Source organism: Paralichthys olivaceus, chromosome 1, assembly GCF_024713975.1.
Source record: "Paralichthys olivaceus isolate ysfri-2021 chromosome 1, ASM2471397v2, whole genome shotgun sequence".
Taxonomy (NCBI): Eukaryota; Metazoa; Chordata; class Actinopteri; order Pleuronectiformes; family Paralichthyidae; genus Paralichthys; species Paralichthys olivaceus.
The window spans coordinates 16723868-16749847 of NC_091093.1; the positions used below are offsets into that span (position 1 = coordinate 16723868).

Sequence of the window (25980 nt, forward strand, 5' to 3'; positions counted from 1 at the left end):
ACTTAGGTCCATCCTCACACATCCTAAACTTTTACCAGAACTGCTTTTGTGCCTCCATATTAAAAAATACAGATATTTAAATATTAAAAATCTTGATAAATGGAATTTCTTGAAGTAAGCATAACAATCTTCCTCCTCCATCTCATCTTCTTTTATCAAGTCATACTCATTTGCTGGAGGCAGAAATCGCCTAATGGTTGAAAGAGCAGGAACTTAAGAGCAGAAAACCCACAGCATGACTCCCTGGACCAGCTGGAAAATCAAAGTAGGAAAATTGTATAACTTATGTTCTCCCTCCCACAACAACTACCAGTGAGGTGTCTTCAAGTGAGATCAAACTGCTCCAGCTGAGATCTCCTTGGTGACCACAGCAGAGGGCTGTGGTTGTACTGGGCAGCTCCCAGGTGGAATGTCTGGAGCTGCATGAATTAAAAGCAAGTTGAAGTAGAACCAGAGTCTTTACTCTCAGCAAAACCCATCTCAGGAAGCAGAAGGGTTTGAAAATAAATTATTGCAAAAAGGCCCCCGCTGCCCTGCTGTTTAGTCCTAAAGGGGCAGTTGATATAGGCAACTGGAAATGACTGAAAGGTAGATGGAATAAAAAAAATCGTCTCAATGTGCTGACCAATGCAGAGACTCAAGATAACGATCTTTTAACAGACTAAACAGAATAATAAATGCACAGGCAGAACTGACTTTAGTAATCAAATTATGCATTCAGGAGCTTCCCATATCCCCCTTACTTTAAATTGAAAGAGAAGGATAATTTGAGTGTAATTAAAAAGAAGATGAAAAAAGAAATAGGCATTTACATATTTACTTCTGCATAACCCAGAGGTCCCAACCTCTCTCTCTCCATCTCATCATTCGCTGGTTCATGAGTGACAGCACAATTAAACAAGCTCAGCACTAAAGCATTAAGGGACCGGCTTCATGTCACTGAGATGTCATAAGCTGTCTGTCCATTTGGTCTGGTCGTTTAACGCTATGCTGGAGGCAGAAAGTTAGAGGGTGTCTGTGTCTCCAATCCACGTGGACTCACATGCCCATACTGCCCAGTTAATATTTGGTTTTAGGGTTCAGATAAGAAATAGGTTCATGTTATTGGATGATTAAGGCTAAGTATTTAATTGTTTAAGATTAGAGTAAGGGGCTAGGGAATACACTGTGTTGACACCAGAGGGATATTGAGATAAACGTGTGTTTGTGACATGCAGCAAAAGACTGCAGTTGGACTTAAACACTGGACCTTTAAAGTTGAAACTCAGTGTTAGAGCCCAAGTGTGAGGGGAAACAAGGGGAAACAAGGAGAGGCAGAGAAAGACAGAAAGAAAAACTCAGATACAACCATAACTCACTATCTGCTTTTCGTTGAGGTTCCCCGAACTGTAGGTGGTGGCGAGGGTGGAGGAGCAAGCTTCGCTGTACCAGGGGACATTGCCGTTCTGGGTGGAGCTGCTGATAGACAGCGTGTAGATGCTGTTGGTGTAGCCGTCGCAGTTACAATTGTCCTTCTCCCTCCCTCCATTTCCAGAGGCCCACACAAAGATGGAGCCCAAACCATTGCGGCCCTACGGGAACGTACAGTACATTCAGAGCAATGGAAAGAGACAAACATCCCAGAACCTTTCATTCATTCCCTATCCAGAAAGGAACAAAATCTCATTCAATCTTAATGGGAATCCCAATTATAGGAGGGCAAATTCATTTCAGGGCTCATTTCAAAAAGGGCCCATTAAAACGCAGCGTCCATCACAGAGACCACTCAGTAAATTATAAAGAGCTAAATATCGCATGACAGCAATGCAATACAAAAAGGCGCCATGACAACAGCTCATTGTAATAAATCATCCAGCCTCTCAGTCTGAATTGCAATCATTTTCATCTAAGAGCCACTTTATTGTATTGAGTGGCACTGTCTCTCTCTGCATTGATCAATCCCAGCTCTGCACCACCCATACCACCATCTGACAGCACTGTCACTGTGGCAGTTATCTTAGTAGTCAGTGTCAGCAGTTCCAATCAGCTTTATGGCACATGCCCTGAATCCAACTGGAATATAACAAGATGGATGTATTTATTCATGGAGTACAGATGTGAGAGCTCAGGGTGTGATCTGTATGCTTATTAATCTGTTGACTTGTTCAGTTTACATTTCTGACACAGACCCAGTGTGCCACAAGCACTGAAACAAATACCAACACATTGCTAAAAACCGGGCTCGTTACACTAAAGCGTGGGTCAATTTTCAGGTAGCCAGGTTGTTAGATGCTCAAAATTAACCCCCCTAAATATCTTGTATATGCAGATAATAAGGCATGTGTCTGGACACCTTTGATTAGAAATGCTTGTCAAGTAAAAAGCTCCAGTGACTGTTTAGAATGTATAAAACAACCTGGACGTAAAAAAGAAAGAAAAAAAATCACTACATGCTGAGTAACTGAAAAACTGATAGATCTAAGATGAGCTGGCAGTTTAAGAGGTTCCCAGTAACAATGAATACTTCAATAAATAAGACTTTTCATACTTTAAATTTTGTCAGCGCTGCTTCTATTCATTGTCAAAGATTTTCCTTCCTGTTGGCCCTTTAGAGGACATTACTTTCAATTCATAATTGTCAGGGTCAAGAACTGCTTTGTTCTCCCCGCTTGTGTCCTCTCATGCTTGAACAGTTCAATTACTGGCAGCTGAAAGGAAGCCACACACAGGCAGTAAATAATTTCCGTCTCTCACAAAAACTGTAGTATAATACACAAACCCACACACCTCTGTAACTCCACGCAGAAAAGCTTCTTTGGCAAGTTTGGCAGGTCCGTCGACTGTCTTGCCGTCGTCCTCCGGGCCCCAGCTAGCACTGTAGACGTCGATGTGTTGGGGGTTCAGGCTGAGAGACTGGGCCTCCACCATGTCAGTCACCTCACCGTCCAGCATACGCACACCTGCAAACATACACATAGAGACACACATTTTTCTTAATATTTGCATTTTATTTTTTTGTTTAATATGAAACTGAACATAATGAATATAGAAACCAAGTGAAGGGATAATCCTGCAAAAGACTGAACAAGGCAGTCTTTACAACGCATCATTTGTATTTACATATTTTAGTATTGATACCAATAATTATAATATTAATAATACATTTTATTTCACATATTAAATAAACACATATCTACAAGAATAGTTAAAAAGTAAAACGAGGGCTAAAATCAGGTTAAGAGGCAAAAACACAAACAATTCAACATATGCAAACACAGCAGTGACTGGATTTACAGTATATCTGTGTACAATGAACATTTTGACCTGTCAAGAATCACTGTTCTACTGCATCTACATGAACAGTGCTGAGTTGTGAGTTGTTAAAAAAAAAAAAAATGGAATCCCAGACTGACCTGCACTGTGGATGATGTAGGAAACAGGTTTTGAAAAGGAGGGAGAAATTGCTGAATATAAAAACATATCTCTGCACCTGCTATGTCGATTCATTTCTGTCAGACTGTGCATCATGGCCGTAATGGTGCTATAGGCTAAAGCAACACTAAACCAGTGTGATACTCTTTCTAACACCGTAAAACACTGAACCACCCAATAAGTGCTGCAGGTGATGTAGATTTGCAGGATGCTGTTCGTCTACACTGCTGTGGTTCATTGTGTTGTAGCTCCGACTGCACTATGTTCAGCAAGGTTTAACACGTGCAGGGGCACAGCACTGTTGCTGTGGTGCTGTCCAATTTGCATATTTACACACTTCCCTGCTGCAAAACGTCTGTGTGTATTTGTAGAGTTTATGCAGTTGTGTAGCACCTTCGTTATTTGTGCATCTGCAGTGAGGCTGTAATAGATGCCACCATGTAAATCAAACATCATCTCTATTGATTTGCTTTGGTGCTTGATCTGGTTGGAGGGAAGAAAAACAAGACATGGCAATCAAAATGGAATGAGATCAATTACATTGTGGGCGAACTGCCTCTTCAAGTATGAAGCAAATAGGAGACTGAGAATTCCGGTAAAAAATAATGGGAAGCTTTAGTTGTCTTCGCCTACATGTCTGGGGGAGATTGGTGCAGTTGTGTAAATCAAATCAGACATGCTCTTATTTTGGGAGAAGTGAACAACTTACTGATATATCATGGGAGGCTTCAATTTAAGACTCGTTTATAAATTTCAAGAGGTTGCAGATTAAGTGCTTTGCCAGAGATAAAATATAAATACACACATTACAATTGAGGAAAGGTACACAGGGAGTAAGGCGTTTGTCCTAACCAATTATTTCTGCTTCAGTTTCAGAGGGTTTCTGAAAACAGAACTCTCTCCTCTCTCTCTCACAAACAATCCTTCACAGAGAAGAGGTGAGGAATGAAAGACACTTTAAAACAAACTTTTTCCCCATTTGAAGCATTGCAGGTCAGGTTAGTCAATGCTGCAATACATGGGTTTAAATAACCAAGCTCTGGGTCTTTGAAGTTCTCCCAAAGAATCAAACAGGCACTGTGCTGCTTGTGTTTCCATGGCAGCCTGCTGTGAGAGGGGCATGTGATTTACTGAGGAGAATCAAGTATCTCCGGTCTGAGTCCAAAATATCTATCAATCCCAAAACCCAGACAGGTGGTAAATCAAAGTTCACTGCAGTTCATTTATATTCGTGTACAGTATTATAAACATCAATGTTAGGAGGGAGACTCGAGAGTCACTTGTTAACCTTCAGATTACACTGCAAATTAAGACAAGTTAACTGCTCTTACCTCTGCCAAGAAGGTTATGTTTTCACCTGTGTTTGTTTGATAGTTAGCAGTATTAAACAAAATCTAGTGGATGGATTACCTCAAAACTTTGACGAAGGGTGGGACGCAGCCGAAGGAAGAGCCCATTCGATTCTGGCGAGGATTTAAATAAGGGAATGGAGCCACAGTTTTTCAAGTGATTTAGCTTATAAACTGCAGCAATGAGAAGTGGTAAGCAAAACAAAGAAAATGAAAATCTCTGGCTACACTCAGACAGTCTGGGGTGGTGACCCTCAGCGGTTTCACCTTTGTGCTTTTTTTGAAACAGAGAGTAAATACGATTCAACAGGACTTTTTCAACTATGTTTCAGTTCTGAAGTCTGGTCCTACAGATAGGAAAAAGCCTTATAGGTCCAGTGCGTAAGATTTAGGTGAAAGGGAACTATTGGCAGATATTTAATGTAGAATAATCCTCATGATGTTTTCACTAGTTCATTTCATCTAAATTGTATGAATTGTAGTTTTCTTTTCCCCAGAAAAGGCCCTTTGTATTTAAATACTTTATATTTACATCGAGGGGACCCTCTCTACGGAGGCCGCCATGTTTTTTACATTAGTCCAGACTGGACAAACTAAACACCTTTTGAGTTTTTATGACAACTGAAGCTACCACAGGTTCTTTTTCATGTTTGGAAGGAGAGGGTGAGGTGAGGGGTGTTCAGCTGCAACATGTAATTTTAACACTAGATATCACTAAATTCTACACACTGAACCTTTTAGAGTGGACAAAGTCGCATGTGTAAGTTTTTAACAACACTGTTTGTCTCCTGCTCCACCCACATGACAACACACAGCCCACTTGTTATGTTAGTAAAGCTGAATGTGTTGTAGTACATTCGCACTTTCCATCTGGAATGATAATAAAAACTAGAGTTATGGCACTATTCTGACAAGGTTCAAATTTTATTACTGCTGGAAGTAAGCTGGAGGCTACCGGGATAAGCAGAACAGTAATGACACAAAGCATCCAGCGGCATCACACAGAAAAGTACAACACACCCTCAGCATAGCAATAACAAAAAAAAAGCAAACACCCACACAGTACATGTACCAGCAATGTGACCATAACAACAACTCACTTTCATCCTAATATCTCACTGAATGTGGCTTCAATGTCAGAATCACACACTAAGGAAAAAAAATAAAACATCAGGAAATAATAAAATAACTACAATACAATAAAAAAAAATATGCAAATCAACTTTGTTGTTTTTTTAATATCCGAGTAGCTGAAGCTTCTTTTGAAGAATGGAGGCAGAAACTACAAAAATGCTCTCTCCCCTTAGGCAGAAGCACAACAACTCATCAGGGTGCAAATCCTTTTTAGAACAAACAAATTAATATTTCACAATATTTTGCTGCTCATATCACATTTTGTATCTTCTCTGTGCTGTTTGTTTGTGTGTCTCTCTCACACAAATAAATGAACTGCTGATTCTTTCATTAAAATATAAAGTTTGGAATGAACACTGCCATTAACTGCACCGCAGCAGTCAAGCTCACCAAAAGCACACTGCAATATTTTTCATCTAAATCTATGTGTTATTTGCTGAGTTAATTAATATTGTATACTAATGGAAAATGTAGTTAGCTAACATGAGAGCTCATAAAGTAATAAGTAAAAAGCAGGGGAGTGAGTAAGAACACAGGCTTGTTTAGGTATGATCACTCTTTGTTGTCTAACAAATCTATGGAACAGAAAATATGTTGTTATCCATCCATCCATCCATCCAGCTTATCCTTTGAGGGTTTCTTATCAATTTATAATTTATCTAGAATATCTAGTTTAGAAAATTTAATTCAATAACAATTTGCTATTTGTCCAACCAACAACCTAACACGGCACTTTATTCAATTAGCAGCAAACTGTCATAGAATCGATGTGGCCTTTATTTTACTGGAGTTAGCTTCTTAAGTCAAGTCAAGTTACAGTCTGCACCACTCTGCATGAACAAAATGGTGCACGGACACTGGCTCTTGGGGCAATGAGACCTGGCAAATGTATATTCTGACAATTTGTCTTCAGTCTATCTTTGACAGGGCCTCAAGAAATATCTTACAATGGCTTTAGACAAATAAAATAAAAAAAACAATTTACTGCAGTCAAACTCTGATGCCTCTGTTGTTCTCTGACTTCTTTAGAGGAAACATAAGCACAACCAGATGTCTCTGAATACACTAAGTTAGTAGTTTAATTGGTACATCTGTACAATCTAACCCAATCCACCTCTGCTATAAACCCTATTTGTCATAAAGCTTTAATATTGAACATTTGGTAATTCAGTGTATTGGATATAATTACATTAGAATATGCATATTATTTTTTCCACACACATTTAAACTGAATAAATGAGGGGGCAGGAAAATAGAGGAGTTCTATCAGCAATTTTGCACAGGGTGCGAAAAGTGAGTTTGACATTTCGTTAACAAAAGATCTTAAAATCTAAAGCATTGTACAATTTCAGAAAGTGCTTATCACAGCGCTTTTTCCATACCGTTACCCCATGAAAAACTAATACTCTTACAGTGCAGAGCTACTCCACATCATTACTGTGGTGATGCTCAGAGAGATTCAGTGGCAAGCTGTGCCTGAGAATCTGACTGACAATAACACAGGCTGTGCAGTACAAGTATTTCAGCTTTTCTGTCAGTAAATAACAAATCTAAATAGAAGCTAAGGGTTGGCTCTTAAAGAAATAATCCACTTATTTCTATTTGACCATACCTCCAATCTTGGCATCGTAGGCCACACCGACTCCACAGATCCCATTGTTGGCTACTGCTGCCACTTCTCCAGCACATCGTGTTCCATGCCTGGAGAGCATAAAGTAAGAAGCATATTTTATATTAAATATTACATATACACACACACACATAAATATACATGTACATATACACAAACACACACACATAAATATACATGTACACACACAGAGGTAGTGTTTTCCTGAAACAAAGATTTTGTGTAAAAAAAATATGTGCTGTGGTTGAGCTGCAGCCTGAGACAAAACAAACTTATAAAGACGGATTTTTGGCATTCATTTAAACAAATAAGAATTTCCATTTATCCAGAAGAAAACATTCTGTCAATAAGCTGAGCGGAGACGGCCATATGTTATATACTGCCTTCTAACATATGTAACCTTGGAGTGCCGACAGCACCTGAATAAAGTCAAGGTAGCAGGGAAATGAGATGACGGACTACCATCACACATGGGAGGAAAATGTGAATTAGATTTGCCCTTTTCACAATGGCTCTTTCATTAAGCCTGAGCCTCACTGGATAGATCTGCAGTAACAAGATCCAAGAACCTGCTACAGTGGGACTGATCATCACATTCCAGTCAGGTGCATCCCCTGGTCAGCCAGATGGATATGTATCCTTAATGCCCTTCAAACCATGGAGCAAATCCCTCTGGATTGCAGCCATTCCTGGACAGCATTGTTGGAGCTTTGGCAAAACTGTGCCATACCTACAAACAGCGATTTGGACACAAAGATGTATCTTCAATATTAATAAACTTTATACAAACAGGCAACCAGGGCTCTATAGCAGTGACGGCTGGGACTCATCAACATACTTGAGGGCAATAACAATTGATCCTCCCTTAGGCGAGCTTCACTACAATTTGAATAAACAGGTGAACAGCTCTTCGTGCAGCAGCGGGTGGTGTAGGTTCAGGGTTCTGTGGATTGAGTCCTGCACTCAGTCGATACTTGCCGCAGCTCAATTACTGTGGGTCACTTTGACAGAAGCTGCAACCAGCATCACCACAGCCCATTCCACACAGACCGGTTTAAAATGAGCAGTGTACTAGTTCCAATAATCCTTAATTCTTGATTTCTTTAAAGAATTGTGATAGATGACAGCAAGTCAGAGTATTTTTATTTATCCTTCAGTCCTCAGAGATCTCTTTAGACATGACAATAAGCTGAGGGGGTGGAGGTTAATTTAATTTTCCAGCAAACTTTATCTCTACATTCCTGGAAATGCTCGTCTGTTGACTTTGGAGTCGTATGACCTATTGCATCAGTGTTTGTGATGCAGCTGATGAAGAAGCAGTTCAGGTGTCTGCAGTAGGATGCCAGGCATGCACAGGCCTATCCCTCCTGTGTTCAACTTTGGCTTTTTCCAAATCTTCCTTTGACACATTCATTAAAGTCATTTACATGGTCGACTGATTCGTGGCATACAAATGCTGTGAAAGAGGTGACGCCCTTGGTTTCTGGACCTGATTATGCAAGTAGTTCTTGCATAATCAGGTTTTCTGGGAGAGATTTTCATGGGAGTGATGAAGTGGATACAAGAAGATATCCTTTCACTGCTCCCACTCACTGTCCGGGTCAATAAGAAGGGAAGAAGAGTGCAGCTATGTGTCAAACTGAATGAATTCTGATTGTGAAAGCAGTTTGCTCCTTGCTTTTTATTCGACATGACTTAAAGCTTTTTCCAACATAGAGGCATTTTCATAAAACACTTTGTAAGCACAACTGCTCTGTGTTAATCAAATCAACAATGTTAAAAGCAAATTACATTCAAGGTCAAATCTTATTTCATGTAGTGCTGCATTCACACAAGATTTTCATAGTTTGAGTGGGAAAGGTACAGCTTACAACATTAGGTGATTGGGATGTAAAGTAAGACGAGGGGAAATTCTCGCAAAATCTTAAATGTAACCGGCTTAAAGAACAGATTGTTAAAATTGTCCTGGAAGCCATCAAACTAATGTTAGATATAACCCCCCCCTTGACCTGTGGAAAAGGGACTAGGGGTGGCACAGTATTGGTGTTGTACGAAAGGGGAGCATTGAGAGAAGGTACTTAGGAAAGAGCAAAAACATTGAATCATTTTCAGTGGAGTCCTTTAGTCCACAGACTGTAATGGGCAACCTAGAAGTCAGGCAAGGTCTCATTTAAAGTTACAATCTGCTCACACAAATTATGAAGCAACTCTGAAATCTACATTCGTATATATCATTACCTGCACACATATGCCCAAAGCCATTATAATGCATCATTAAACTGGTTTATGTTAAGTGTAATTTTAAAAATGGCACCGTCGTTAAGATTTTAATAGTTTATGGCCCACATAGGCAAATGAGACTTATTCCATATCTAATTGACTCAGTGAGTTCTACTGTCATTAGGATGATCGGTCCTGATGAGATGCCTTAGGGAGCTACCAGTCCTCCGACAATGAGGGCAAGGCATGACTGAACGTCCTAATTTTGTCTGCATGCACACATCTCTACTAATGAGATTGGCATCACATGAAACCAAACCTGGTTCCAACCTCCAGGCCCGGGGTTTCGACAGGAATCTGAAGAGGTGAAAGAGCTACAGCGCAGGAAATCATCACATGAAGTGCTGCAGTTGTAACACTTTGTCTGCAGAAACAAAAAGCTGTCTGTCATGACAAGTACATCATTGTTCAATCAGTCACACAGAATAATGATCAGAGCTGTAACACCTGATAGACCCTCTGACAAACTGACTCCAGTTACAAGATAACAGACAGGTCTTTCCTCTCAACTGCTCTCAGAAATTTAACTCTGTGAATTGCAAAGATGATAACAATCCCTTTGAATACCCGAATCGATTACAACACTATTCAACAACTATCTTAACCAACTTGAACATGCTTGAATGTCTAAGCCAAGAAGTCAGACATTATGGCAGGTAAGGCAACAAGAGTTTCAATATGTAAAAGCACTAGCATGATGGGGGTAGTGGGTCCTATTTACAAACTCATGAAGGAACATTTTGTGATGACCTTGATACCTGGGGTTTCAAGAACTGCTCATCTAAAAAACACTCCACTTCCACTGGATGAGAACATCAAAGGACTGACAGATCTTCTACTTACATGGATAGCATAGAAGAAAGGATTTTACTTGTCCCCAGCTATATTTTTATGAGTTTCTGCTGCAGGCCACAACAAAACTCAGTGAAGCAACAGTCAATTAGTGTGGACCCTCCCACACTCCTAACATTACACAAACTCTGCGTTATGACAAACTGCTACATATCTGAACTGCTTTCAGCATCAGCTTTTATCTCACGTTTACGACAGCAGTTACATTATGACCAACATGTGCTTTTTATTTAAAACATGCCTTCGCTAATCCCTCTCAGCAGATTCTTGATTGATGACTCCGGTCTTAAAAAAATTAATATGATAATGTTTGTTCAAAGAAACTTCAAAACACACTTTCCTTCCTGCATCTGATACATTGTGCAATGGCTTTGGATTACCAAATCATATGTAACAGAGATAATAGGAGATCGCAGTGAACAAAGCAATTTCAGTGAAGTCTAGTACTGATTACAGAGAGAGAACAACTCTGGATACAGCCACTACAGTTGGCTGCAAGCCCGAGACCAACAACATGATTGGTATTCATACTGACAGCTGGCAGAACCATTATCATGTGCAAATCCTTAACTACCTCTCTCTTGAGACTAGCTAAAGAGACATGCTATCGTAATACAGATGTATCCCTACTAGGTCTGTAAATAACATGGAAAGATGGGGAAGGTATTCACTCTCACCTGCAGTGGCCAACAAAAAGGTTTTTGAGTAAACACACAGCAATCACAAAGGTGCCACATGTAATAATTGAAAAATTCTGAATGTTGCTCCTGCAGTTTGTAAACATAAATTGACATGAAGAGGAGTTATAATGAAAAAGAAAGACAAGCAAAATAGTGTTCAGAATTATTAAATCATCATGGCTTTTGGTATCAAAATTTGAAACCTAGTCAAACATTTCATACACTTTTATATCAAAAGGGTTTGATATCAGGGATATATATGCACTCTGAGTGGGAGCTGTATCAAAGCATTTCTGAATAGAAGGTCTGGCATTGTGACTACATATTATGAAATGCATACTCGTCCAACACGGCACTGATCTTTTTTTATCTTCAGATTCCCAGACATGGCCCATATTTGTTGTCTTGCACGTAAAATCTTACATTTATTTTTTATTTTTTTATCTTGCATAGCGTAATTGCTTCAAATCACTGAAGCTCCCAAGGCTGTGTAAAGCTGCATTTGCTATTCATTAGTGTCTGGGCTGCTCTGAACCTCAAAGGTAAATCTGTACAACTGTTTTGCTCTGCTCATTCTTAAGTCTGTTAATGGTTCTGCCAGTTTACTAATGAGCAGGCTTGCAGGACAAAAGGTCTGATGATGTTTATGGAGCACGGTAAGAGAGGAATATGAAGTAAATGTCTGCAGAGAGATTTATGTGGGGTCTGGTAAAATTAATCAGCCTGCTGTTTGCAGTACTGTTAAATAGGTCCTTTTATCCTTCACTGTACATTTAATATGTGCAGTCAGTTTGCATCGTACCCTTGTCTTGTTTTTTCTTCAATGCATCATAATCAAGAGAAATTCTGCATGTTTATTACCCATGTTTGAATAGTGTCATTGTGACAGCCATAGTTCAAATAACATCAGGTGCCCCTGCACTAAATCAAGAGGCAAAGAGCGGAATGTTTCTGCAGAAGACTCTGCCGGTTTAGCCAGAAAACTTACATTTGGAAACTGTCCTGATACAAGTCAGAGGAAACCCTGGAAAGAGAAACATTTAGATCCCATGCTGTCTTACATAAACATGAGGGTGAATAGTCACATTGCTACCGAGCCATCCTCAGTGCTGCCCGTATGCAGGGAAAGAAAGACAGCTTTATAGAGGTGAACAGACTTGTGCTTTCTGCAAGGAACAGACACTTACAGTCTTACACAGCCTTACGCAGTTTCATTCCCGCCCACAGGTTGTTTACACAAGCATCTGCAATAACCCACTGTAAACTAAGGGAAAAGAAACACACTCCCTCTCAATTGGTCCTGCTATGAAGACGACACAGGGAGCTGGGTGGCAAGAGATAAGGGCCGGGGTGAGCGAGGGTTGGAAAGAGGTGCAGCCAAAATGAAGGAAACATCCCCAGTAAGTGTCTTAGCTCGGCACTGGGCCACTGTGAGCCGCCAAAAGAGCTTGACAAAGATTTTGGATCTGTGGAGCTGCACCAGAAGGATGTTCTACCACAATCTTCCACAAGAAATCCCTTAAATTTAGGCATTTGTTGAAAAAGGTGCTGAAAACTGTCTCAGGCACCATGGCACAAAAATGTGTAAATACATATAATAATAATAATTCATTTTCTATGTATTTTATAAGATAACACAACTTCCAATATCAGCATCCACCTTATATAAAGCACACTGTGCCTGAATGCATCCTTCACACTTAAAAAGAATGGTGAATTTCAAAAACTGATCTAGGAGCTTTGTCTGGTCGATGGGATATTCAAATCTTATTTCAGAGTAGATAAAAACCTGTTTTTCAAAAAAAAAAAGAACTCAAGTATAAAAAAGCAGAGATCCTGTCATGAAACCATCTATCCGGCACAGCATCGATGCATCTTCCTAAGGTAATCATAAGCAGTCACATGACCTGCGGCACAGTAATGATTGTGAAATCCTCTCAGGCCAGTGGCCCACAAACAGCAGATTACAGCAAATCAGAAATTAAAGTCAGATGGGAGGCAGGCGGTGGGAATGAATAAAAGAAGACGAGCAGTGGCCGTTCAGAGCCAAAAGATCTGCTCTGTTTCATTAATGCTGATGAACTTAATTCCATCAATTCTCTGCAAGACATCTCTGTGGTGGTAAACAACTCCTAATGCCATCTGCAGAGGCCGCCGCAATAAAGATATGTCCTCATCAATCTTGGTGTTGATTTTTCTCTTCTTATCCAGGTTATAGAAATGCCCTGGTGGTACCGGTGCAATTTATGAGGCCAAAGTAAATACACAAACTGTGATTCAGAGACAGGATTCACATTAAGAAATAACTTTAAAATTAAAAAGATTTATATTCAAATCTTGGACAAAACAAACACCACAGGATACAACCTTTAATTGGACATGTTCCCATAAATGATGCACTTAGAAAACAGCAGTGGATAGGAAACAGACATCGGCCTATATACATGTCAAGTAGCAGTTATCAGACAGTGAAAGGGAACAATAAAAAATAAAGACAACAGACAAAAGACAAGAGTGGAAATAACATTTTTATATGAGCAGATTTCTACTCTACCTGTTATCATTAAGCTGCGTGTAGCGGGGCTGAGGATCTGGGTCGCCATCATTCACATCGTAACTGGCATCTGGGTCCTTTAAAAAAAACATATTAGCTATTAAGAGTCAGATATAGAAACCATTAACATTGGAATGATTCTTAAAATACATCACATTCCATTCCAGCGAGAAGACACTTTTCTTTGTGGCTGCAGTATCACAGTTTCTCCACAGAGACTTTAGCTAATATAGGAGTCATACTCACGTAGTTCTGCATCAGGTCGGGGTGGTTCTTCTCTATTCCGTCATCTAGGATGGACACCACCACACCTTTACCTGTGTAGCCCAACTGCCACGCAGCTTTGGCATTCAAGTCACGGTGGTTGCTGTTGTACTGAGGATGGAGGAAGAAAATGACTTAGATAGAATCTAATTATCCAAGAGACACTTGAGTGCCGACAATGCTGAGCTTTTAACTAAATTTGAAGGGCTTACTCTATTACAATAAGGGCATTTAAGTCATTTAGAAGAAGACTGAGCCCCTGACTGAAACATCTGGGGAAAATGGGGCTACTTATTGGATTTCAGCCATTCCTCCTTGGCGAAACACTTAAGTTTATCAGTGAGGGGAAGGCAAAGTGACAAAAGGCAATATTTATTAAGAAAGCATCAGAACCACACTTTTATGTATTACATTTATTATTAATACCAAGCAAAGGAAAGCACTGAATTGTATGATGCCTCAAATTAATCATTACTTATTCTTTTTGATATGCTTTTGACATTCAACTTGACCTTTGGGCAAAAAGACGTATCTGGCTTTCATCTAATTCAAAGCTTTTTAACACGTGCCAGTGGTTAAATTTAACGCGTCAGATCTACCATCCACCATCATTTCCTCTTAGATTTCAGGCTCATGTGAACAGAGTCTATCACATGCAAGGAGGTTTGTTCCTCAACCTTGTAACGTCATTGACGCTTAAGCCATCAAGAGGAAAATCAATTAAAGCTAAGAGTTGTGATATGTGATTCTGATTCAAACTGGAAAGGGCCTTTTGTGGCTGACAAGCTAAGTGAATAATAAATGCAGCATGTACAAGGTTCTGTTATGAATATTGCTCATCAAGTCCTTTTATTCTTCATTGATGTCAGCTATCCTTCTGCACCTTCAATCTTGAGCATGTATAGAGCACAGGATCGCTGCTTTGAGGCTTGCCCATGATTCAGCAGTGGAGGGGAAAAAATGTCTTGTGATTTGGATACATTTTAGAAAGATGGCATTCATTTCTTGTAACCGATGATGTTGACCAATTAGCATTTGTCAGTCTCCTCTTTTAATAAGTTACACACTTTTTATTTACTGTCAAACGAGAGAGGCATTAGAATCAGAATCAAAAGTACTTTATTAATCCCTGTAGGGATATTCAAATGTTACAGAGCCCCTGAGAAAAAGGTGAAAGATCAAAAGCAGGTATAAACATAGTAACATAAAAATCAAGTAAGACCAAAATGAAATAAAAGATATACATGTGTAGAAATAAAATACGGGTATGTATGGATTTATTATATTACAAAGATTACTACATTTATATCATGTGTTTAGTATAACTACCATATTAATTTGAAACAACCGTTCAAAAAAATGTCTCGAATACAGAGACAAAAGAGGTGGCGGTGGGGTTACTGTGGACATCAATGACACTCCTCCAGGCTCTGATTGGTGGTTTCACAATGGAAGCATTGGATTCAACCAAACTGTATTACAAGAAGTAGGTGGAACCAGAGGAGTAAAATTATATTCTAATATTAGCTTCTGTCCCAATTCAGGCTCCTCTAAATGCATTCTTCCATCCCCAAACTGGTTTTCAAAGTCTCATTTTAAAAAATCACTCCACCAACATCAGCACTATAGAATAAATCAAAACTTATGCAAAATTCTACACACTGTACCTTTAAAGGTTCAGTAAGTTGAATTAAGTTACCTCTAGTGGTGAAGTTGCATGTTGCAGCTGAACACCCCTCACCTCACCCATTCAAAAGTATAGAAAACAACTATTTGTACAATTTATAAGTTTAAACACTAGTGAGACAATCACGAGGATTATTTTATATATTTAATTTATTCTTTAGAGCCCCTTCACCTAAATCGTATAGAGTGAACCTCTAAAAGGATACTGACATTGCTTTTTATTTTATCTCACAAAACTATGCTTTATCCATATGTAACAGTTTTATTGTGAGTTCAATTGTATCAATGTTTGTTGCTATATGATAAAATCTGTTACATCAAGTGACAGTGATAGAACTGGGCAATAGCTTTTTATCTGCTTATTTGCATGTCAAGCTTTCACTCACTCCAACACAGAGGAAAGGAGTCGGTTAAAGCGCTGACATTTTGAACAACTGGTGATACAAGTCAGTTTTGCATCACCATGAATCTTCTTCAGCCTGGAGCACCCTCACAGTAATTGAAGAAAAAGTGGAGCTGAACCGAAAATCTCAGGGGTTGTTACTGCTGCTTTTAACAAGCCAATGTATCAGTAAGATTCTTCAAGTGAAATGTGAAAATCAATCAGCTGAAAACAAGGGAGCTTGAAGATCAATCGCCTCTGTCTTTCTTCCTTTGTTGCTGTGCTGCATATGGACTAAAGTAAACCGAGATTTTTGTTAAAGCATGCAATTCTGAATTCAAAAGTTGCTCAGTATACTTTTGTTGAAGCAGAACCTAAAGCTACTCATTCTTGAGCTACAGACCTGTTCTGCAAACAAGACACAGCAGTATTTCACATAAAGACAGTATACTGAAATCATACAGGCTTGTTTTTTGACTTGGTTACAACATCAAAGCCCCAAATTTAATTACCTGTATTGACTCTTGGTGAATGAAAAGCTCAACCAGTGTGAATATGCAAAAATTCCACAAATACACACACGCACATACAACACTCTTCATACTCACCAGGTACCACTGGTCTCTGAACTTGGGATCTACAGGTTCTACGAAAGTATCCCTCTTTTTCCTCCGTTTTGACACCTGTTGTTCTGCCCAAGTCACCTACAAAAAATGCACAAACACATGAAGAGATTAGCAATGCAAACAAAAACCAGAGGGTGCTCAGGAATTATGGATGTTCCATCTACAAAGAATAAAGCTCACTGTCATAGTAAAAAATAATGATGTGAGAGCCATGAGGGTCACCATGCAAATGCATTAATAGAGATCCCAATTCTCGGCAGAGTGACCTCAGACAGTGAGATTAGAGGCACCAGGAAATGGTGAACTCCTGACTAATGAGACTTGCTGATGAATTCCAGGGCACCACGAAACTAATTGAAATTTCTCGATGGATATGAAATGGGATATAGCACAGCCATTTATGGGTGTACCTAATAAACATGTATACACAATGACAATGTACTCACAGAGGGACAAATTCCGTACATGTCTGCTAGGACAGCAATCCAATATGCAGTATGCTTTTGTAATCTCCTAAGTACTGACAGAAGCATATAGCATATAGTGAAAACAATCCTGCATTTCACTTCCTCTGCGATATTGGGCTGTACAGCAAAATGCTTGGGTCGACGAAAACAGATAAAAAAAATTCAGAGAGAGAAGACAGAATTGCCTGCCGCAAGGACAAAGCACCTTATGTGAAGGACAACCAAATCACAGCACACCTCTCTCTCCTGTCTCTCTACCTCTGCAGATCACTAGAGACGTAAAAGTAAAAGAGGAAAGAAATAATGAAGGTCACATTATCTGCTACAATGAACCTACATATGCTAATCCAACAATAGCATTATTCTAATTCAAGGAGCAGAGAGATTTGTGCGCAAGTTCATGTTATTTCCATTTTCTTCACCGGTGAGAAGCTCTATCAGTCTCAGACGAGAAATTTCAACCAGGGTTCATCCGGTTCTTACTGGGAAGAAGAGGCCAGCGCAAAGTGGTGGCAGTTTACAGTCCACTCAGTACTGGGTGACTGCTTTTTCTACTACCGTCGACAAAGACAGATGGAAAGCGGCATATTTTTGACAACGTGAAATGAAAACAGTACAACCAACATTTGAATGTCGACCAACATGCATGTGCATTCTGTACTTATGGTGAGAGGACATAACTAGTAGGTTATCTGGGGCCTGTACTTTAAAGTAAGTTCAACATACCCCAGACAGCTTTCCATTATACGTAGCTGGAAATTTCACAAACAAGGAGCCAACTATCAAATAAGAAAAATATGAGTACAAACACATTATCCAGGCTAAAATAAGCACAGTTGCAGCTGCTAATTAAAAAACATGTATTTCGATCCATATCAAAGTAAGACAAAGAAACACAAAGATAGTCGCAAACCTACCTCATTATACGTATGAACTATCTTATTAGATCAAAACAGCATGGTCGATAAAGAGGACAGTTGCATATACTCTGCTCTCAATCAGGCTTTAATTTTGGTTTTCTGTTTTATAGAAAATGACAGCACCGACTAAAAAGGACCTTGATAGTCAGAGAGACAAAACTCAGTTAGACAAAGGAACCTAGTCTTAGTTATTTTCACTCAGACAGAAATCTTATTAAGATTTAATACTGATTTAAAACTGATTCTATGTAAATAAAAGGATCTCTATGTTTAGAGTTGCAATCATATGCTTTCAGCTTGATTCAGCAGCTCAGTATTCACATACATTTTCAGCAGTAAATCTAGTTTACCTTAGTGTCCTATGGTGGTGTATGTGATTTCCCCCTTTTCATTTCCTTATCTGCATAACAATCCATTCTTGTTTTTTACACATACATACATTTGGTCTCCATATTTGGTCTCTGCTGTAATGCACGAAGCACTTAGAACCCTGAACAACTGTAATTGATTACAAAGACACAGTCACACTGAGCTTTTCCTACAAATAACTACAATGTGTCTTTAATCTGTGTAAACAAACCAAAAAGTTACCAAATCGCAATTTTGAGAATCCTTCTTCAAACATGAAAACGTTCATCTCATTCAGGTGATTCATGTTGTCATTTTATATTTTTCCAACTCTTCATAATTAAAATAAAAAAGGTGAAATATTCAGCTTTTTCTGCAATATTTATTCTTTGGTCGCCAACTACTCCCACATACTTCACTAATTCCATCCCTTCAAACATCAAAACGTTCAGCATTCAGGACATTTCTGCAAAGCAATGAAAAGGTTCCTTTCGTCACTGTATACCAAGTTGGTGATTTAGTTGATACTATCCAGCATCAACCAATGTTAGCAAGTAGGGGTGTGTGATATTTATTGTCTACGATAATATCTTGTTGTTTTAACGATGTGCAAGCTCATGTTATCCAGTATTGGGTAGAGCCAAACGGAGTGTGTGCCCCTAAGGACACATTGATGATATTTTTGGGTGAATTCATATATGCAATTAACGCTGACAACCTTTGATTGGAGAGGGCAGACGGAGTGTATCTGCAACAGCAACTCTGGCCATATAGCAAGTGCTAGCATCCACCATTGCCCAATTGCTTACATTTAACAAACATTTATATTTTGTCCTGACTAAGGCATTTTGGGTCGGCGTCTGCACTGAATGTGACTAGTTAGTGGCTTCTTGAGTGGTGACATCATGCTAGAATCTGGTGAAATCATCTCATTGTAGTTGTTCTTGGCCTACATTTTTTACAATCCTTCTTTGTCTTTGTTAGGTTTATTGGCGGGTGGCAACCAACATCATGGTGCTTTAAATACTGTACATCTACTGTGACTTTAAACTTCCTTTGATGTTTTCCTTCATTCTGTTTATTGACAATTCTACTTCTTCATTTTGTATGTTGGCGAGTGGCAACCAACATCAAGGTGCATTACTGCCATCCAATGTATGTTTCAATATCCTACTTCTTCTTCCTCATTAGGAACACCTAACCTCTTATAACACTTGATCTTTCATAGCTACTCCTTCGTTTGGGTTAGCGGCGGATGGTAACCTACTGCATTGAGTGTAAAACAGAGTTATCTAGGCTATATTAAACTATTTTGTCCAATCCTGTCTCCCTCATAATATAATGGAGCATTCTCCCTCCTTCAATGGTAAATACTATTTTCAAGCTCAGTTCTTCCACTGCATGCTTTGCAATTTCCCTCTTAGCACATTTATTGCAGTGGAGCATGTAATGCTACTCTATTTGCTAATAGTAAGGAAATTATCCTGTTGATTGTCTGTTTATTAAGTGAAGTGTATTATTGATATGTCCTATCCTCAAGAGAGTCAAGATGTTTTTTGGTGCTCCTTTTTGCTGTCCTTACTGTGCTCACTTCCAGCTGTACTGCATTAATGTGTTATCCATATCTCAGCTATGCTGCAATTCTTTCATCAACCAAATTGTGCCTACAGCTAGATAAAAATGACTAACATTAATGCTGAGCACAAATCTGTACATAAAACAACCATCCCGATTTGTAACTCTTCTACCCAATGTAATGCTGCCGCAATCTTTACTATCTCCACTGTGTAACTGACAAATGATTTTAGGTTCTCAGGTTCACTTAAAATGTCAAGTCTGGTATACAGAATCCAAAACCTGTTCTTCCTGTAATGGGATCTTTGGATCCATCTGTATATATTGGAACATATTTTCATATAATATACGCAATCTATCTTCCACCAAAACTGCTATATTTCTACAATCTTTATGTCTTTGCACATTTTCCAGAAAGCATAAATCAGTAGAAAATGAGGGGTTATGGCCAGGGTGGTGATTCTGACAAAGGTACCATGGGATATAACTTTTTTGACTCAATGATAGGTCTCTGGCTACTTTTATACTGCTCCAAGCAAAACACTCCCTCTTCCGCCCCTTTCACTCTCCCAACATTGAAGAAGCACCCTTCTTATTGGACGTCCACCTTCAGAATGCCTTTGAAGATTTGTCCAGTAATTCATCATCTACTGTTTCCGCCGAAGATGCAAAGGCATTTCACAAACCCAAACCACCATCTACTGGATCAACTTCTTCTTTGTTCGGTTATTGGCGGGTGGCCGCCAACGTGTTTTACCGCCATCTTCTTCCTTCTTACAGAGTCAGTCAAAGGCTGCAAGGCCATATTCAAACCACCTTAAAGGTACTTACCTCTGTCCCGTATTTCTCTGTAGTGCTACATTACACTGGCAGTGTGACATCACATTGCTTTGATGTTGGCCTTTACCTTACATCATCATACATTTTCAGCATTATTGAGCAAAGCACTGAACAAAAAAGAAAAAGCTTGGAACACAGTGAAGAATATACAATTCTCCCATCACTTAACAGGCCAGTTAAGCTCAAGATAACACCAACTAACCTGCAGTTGCTGTGTTTTAAAAAATGAGTTTAATGCTTAAAGGGCCCACTACGAGGGAGAAATTCTGCGATGCAGTCATTGAAGTTGAGGATGTCAAGTTTCTAATCCACAGGATCATTCTCTGTAACTGCAGCACCTTCCTCCAGTGAGTGATCACAAGCAGATTTTTTTTATATCCCTCACATAATAAGAGAATCATGAGTTTCCTGCGCTGTCCAGGGGTAATGGATATTGATTTTTCAAGAAAGAGACCTTTTAAATTGAGGACATTTTTTTTGACTGTCTAATACTGCTTTTCAAAAAAAATAACAGTATTATGCGGTAGTGGTCAAAAAACAGCAAAAAAAAAAACAGTATGCTACAAAGATTAGTATATTATATACGATCATTACATGAGTTACAACCATAGCAAATTTTTGTGGCCCAGATTCAGCCCACATCCATGAAGGAATTTGGGTGGTCCTAGCAATGGGCGATATGCAAGAAAATCGTATCCCGAATAATTTTTTTCATATCAGTCGATATTGATATATGTTGCGATATAAATCAAATCAGCGCCACTGCACTGAGGCGTACTTTTCTGCGCAGGTCAACAAGTGACTCTGCTCCTCTGCTGTATTCTGATCGCTCGCACTTAGAACTGATCTTTATAAAAACCTGCTGAAGTCATGTTCCTGGATAAACTGGGTGTCGCTTCTGCTGCAACAATGTTAAAGTAAAAACACAATGTTGCATCATAATCTGCAGGAGAAAACTTCTCTTCTGTCTGCAAGAGTATGTGTGTGCGCTCATCACACAAACTGATAGTCACATGTATTTAGTCATTAATCAATGATGTTGGATCATTACTCCAGATCTTTCCAGTCACTACAACCCTGATGTCCTGTCTGTGTGTTGTGTTACATCTTGTTCCAAATTTATTTTACGCTATTTGGACCATATTCCCTATTCCATAAGTGTGCCTCTTTAGGCTCATATTTATTTTATTTGAGCCACAAGACGAGCTCTATGATTGCCTGAAGGGGCCCACATCAATTAGCTATCTGGGTATGGACATGACTATTACGTATACAATCAATGCTTATAAATGCTATATTTACACAAAAAGCAGAAAAAACATTATTTTCATTTCAAGTGTCACTTATATAGTTATAGTTATACTTAAGTGAAAACCTCAGAGAGTCAACAAGACCATAAATGCACCCAGACTTTTATATAGAGTTAACATCCAGCAGGCTTGATTAGTGTTAAAGAATTGTGCTCACTGGAAAGGTTCATGGTTATTTTCAATATCTTTCACTGTTGTCTTCTTTTCACTTCATCCTTTCCACTTATGAAGTGCTAAAGTTATTTTGCACTTACACTTGTCAGTATGAAATGGTTAAATATCTATTTTTACTCATCTGCTTTGTCTCCACCCTGACCCTCAGATCTCTCTTTGAAAACTGGCCCACACAAAAGACTGTTGAATTACCCGTCATGTCTCCTAAGATCATGCAGCTAATCATTGAGTTTGCATATACCAACACCGTTTCTGTGACCGTGGACAACGTACAGGAATTAATGCTTGCAGCTGATTTGCTCAATGTTACAGGCATCATACAAATCTGCTCTGACTTCATGGCAGAGGAGCTTTGCCCAAACAACTGCATCGGCATCTGGCAGTTCACAAATGTCTGCTTCAGCTCTGAGCTGCAAGCCAAGGCCTTCAATTATATCACTGATTGCTTTGAGGAGGTCATTCCCTGTAAAGAGTTCCTGCAACTCACTGTGCAAGAGTTAGTCATAATCCTTGGTAGCAATGATCTCAACGTAAGGGTAGAGAGTACTTTGTTTGATGCCATCCTTCGCTGGATCGCCCACATACCTGAAAAACGCGAAGGACACATCACTGTGCTTTTGTCTAAGGTAAAATTATGTTCTGTCACCACATCTAGCCTAGATATACTCTACATCATTATTGATCCTGCTGCTTTAACATTGGCAATTTGTTTAATTTGGAAAATACCAAAAAAAAACTTGAACATTAACATACTCCAGTGTCCTCTTGTCCCTGTTTAGGTCCGTCTGGCTCTGACAAGCAAGGATTACATTATGTCCAATGTGATGTCCAACAAGCTGGTGAAGAAAACCTCTGAGTGCATGAAAATTGTCTCAAGTTACCTCAAGCTCATGACAAACAATACTCCATTGTCGGGCAGTGAGATCAGCAAATCAGTAGCCTATCATCGTCTGCCTAAAGCCATCCTGTTGGCCATTGGAGGCTGGAGCAAAGGCCATATAACTAGCCATGTTCAAGCGTACGATATCCGCGCTAACATATGGACCAAGATTTATAACAATATGAAGCGTCCTCGAACCAATCATGGTGCTGCCTTCCTCAATGGGTATGTCTACTGTGTTGGTGGCGCAAATGGAGGTTTTAGTGGACGTTTTGAGTATTTAAACAGTGTATGCAGGTTGGACTTGAGCAAACACATCTGGCAGGATGTGGCAAACATGCACTGTCGTCGCAGCAGTGTAACCGTAACAGTGCTGAACGGGGTCATATATGCCATTGGAGGCCGGGATGAACGTGGTCCACTCCAAAGTGCAGAGTGCTATTTCCCTAAAACCAACCAGTGGAAACGTATTGCAATCATGAATGAGCAGAGAAGTGAGGCCTCTTGCACAACACTCGATGGCAAGGTATGTGAATTGAGATAGGAATTAGAAATAACAGTCGTATGATCTTTTGCAGTTGTGTGGGTAAGTAAAAAAGAAAAAAATTGGTAGTGTCAGACTGAATGTCTTCTACAAACATGTGTTTATATATATTTCATATTACATTCCATATCACAATTTCACACAATTATTACTTGATGTTTAGCGACATGTCTGTGATAACAGGTAACATTGCAGGTGCTATAGGCCATCTAATTATTGGTCCAATACCTTTTTAGGTGTGATTGGTAGATTATTCGCTAGATGTTTCTGTTGGATATCAGATGTAATTCGCTAATTATCTGACAATGGTGACAGATTATTTTAATTAAATTGTATTTTTGTCTTTCCTAACCTAATTGGTTGAAAGAAAATAAATGCATCAGAGTTGAGAGGAGGAGGGCGGAAAGCTGGAGAGAAAAGAGAGACCAGTAAAAGTTCTGTAAGACTGGGTATTAAAATTACAATAGTGATACCAAATATGTAATTGTGTTATCAAAAATAGCACCAGTTATGATAGCACAATTAATTAAAGTAATAATGATAATAATAAGTAAGCAAAATTATTATAGCCGCATATTTCAGTTATTAATATTACTGTTACTGTGATTATTATCATGATGGAACTGATCACCAGTTAAAACATTGAAAAGTTTGAGCTACCTAACATTGCTCTTTTTCTTTTCAGATTTACATTTGTGGTGGTTCACATGGGAACATTGCCCTGCAAACGGCTGAATATTACAATCCACAGACAGACCAGTGGACTATGATCAACCCCATGAACAACAGGCGCGGTGGAGTTGCAGTTATTGGATTTGAAAACCAAATCTATGCAGTAAGTACACAAAACACTGCTGACATCCACATAAGTGACCAGCTAAACGGCCAGCTAAACGGCCAGCTAAACGAAATGATATTATCATGGTATAACATATGCTGTGTTCACTCAATATAACATGATGAGTCTCATGGCATAGTCTCATGGCCGTTAATTCAGTACAAATTGTTTAATACTTTAAATTTACAACTTACAATTCAGATATATTACTTAAAACAAATGCCAACCTCAGGGTGACGCTAGAGAAGAAAGCAGGGATCATCAAAGTCATGACCGGGAACACTGAATGTCATTGAATGCCAATATATTCAGTAGATACAGTATTTCATTAGATAAACACTGCCATCCATTGAGCCATGGTGGATCCATCAGCCTTTTAAGACATATTAGCTGTTCTGTAGTTATAATTGAATTCTGATGGTAGAGGGACAAAAAGTGAATCTTTGTAAATTTGGAAATTCTAATGCAGCTGTTATTATTGAATCCAACTGCCATCTACTTACTATACTGTGTATACCATATGATTCTCTGTTTAAACCCATTTATATGACATAAAATTTCCTCCCGCAGTTTGGTGGCCTTGACGGCCAAATTCGTCTGAGAACTGGGGAAGTCTACAACCCCCGGTCCAACACCTGGCATGCAGTGTCCTCAATGCTGACACCCCGAAGCAACTTTTGCCTCGCAGAGATTGAAGGCCGGATCTTTGCTGTTGGGGGCAGAAGCGTCTTGTGCAATAACGCTAATGTTGAATACTATGACCCTAAAACTGATGAGTGGTTTGAGGCCATGGACGAAAGGTTTTCTCTCCGCGGGCAAGGCTGCTGTGTTATACATGGAATCCCCAACTTGGCCGACTATACTTCCCCTCGTTATGTGCCTTGGATTTTAGATATGCAGGTCATAAAGGAGGACCCAGAAGATAAATGTGAGCTAAGCTTCTAGCCCTAAAACCTGTCCAATAGTGTGTTAGTCGCTCCTCTCATCTCTCCGCCATGCAAGCACAATCCATGATGGTAGTGTTGTGATTATACTACATTAAACGTGGCACCATTAAATTATGTGCTTTTGGGCATTCAATAAATTTGGCTATCAGAAAAAATATTAAATATTAATATTATGGGTAACAATGAGTGCACTATAGAGGGTAGGGGGTGGGCGATATATCGAATAAACTTGATGACTGTGCTCAGAGTGAGTTGAAGATTACACACACATGCACACACAGGCCCTGGG

The 25980-nt window shown here is 39.2% G+C and overlaps 2 protein-coding genes across 6 annotated transcripts in view; one reads left to right on the forward strand and one right to left on the reverse strand.

Annotated features, from left to right (window-relative positions):
- The window catches only part of furina (furin (paired basic amino acid cleaving enzyme) a), an 82739-nt gene that overhangs the window by 13560 nt on the left and 43199 nt on the right, over positions 1–25980 (reverse strand). For all 4 annotated transcript variants that reach the window (XM_020098750.2, XM_020098752.2, XM_020098751.2 and 1 more), the window contains exons 4-9: positions 16831–16926; positions 14137–14265; positions 13891–13967; positions 7507–7595; positions 2767–2939; positions 1359–1571 (exon numbers count right to left, since the gene is read on the reverse strand). In XM_020098750.2, the coding sequence (XP_019954309.2) occupies positions 1359–1571; positions 2767–2939; positions 7507–7595; positions 13891–13967; positions 14137–14265; positions 16831–16926 (777 nt within the window). The remainder of the gene's footprint in view (positions 1–1358; positions 1572–2766; positions 2940–7506; positions 7596–13890; positions 13968–14136; positions 14266–16830; positions 16927–25980) is intronic.
- On the forward strand, positions 18951–25853 carry LOC109636816 (kelch-like protein 10). Of its 2 annotated transcripts, none has more exons than XM_020098753.2 (5): positions 18951–21345; positions 22631–23108; positions 23262–23888; positions 24592–24741; positions 25315–25853. In XM_020098753.2, exons 1-5 carry the CDS (start codon positions 21224–21226, stop codon positions 25687–25689), a joined length of 1752 nt encoding a protein of 583 aa, XP_019954312.2. In that variant the 5' UTR covers positions 18951–21223; the 3' UTR covers positions 25690–25853. The 2 variants fall into 2 exon arrangements, with proteins under 2 accessions (XP_019954312.2, XP_069379476.1); XM_069523375.1 differs by having other exon boundaries at positions 21202–21345; positions 22795–23108.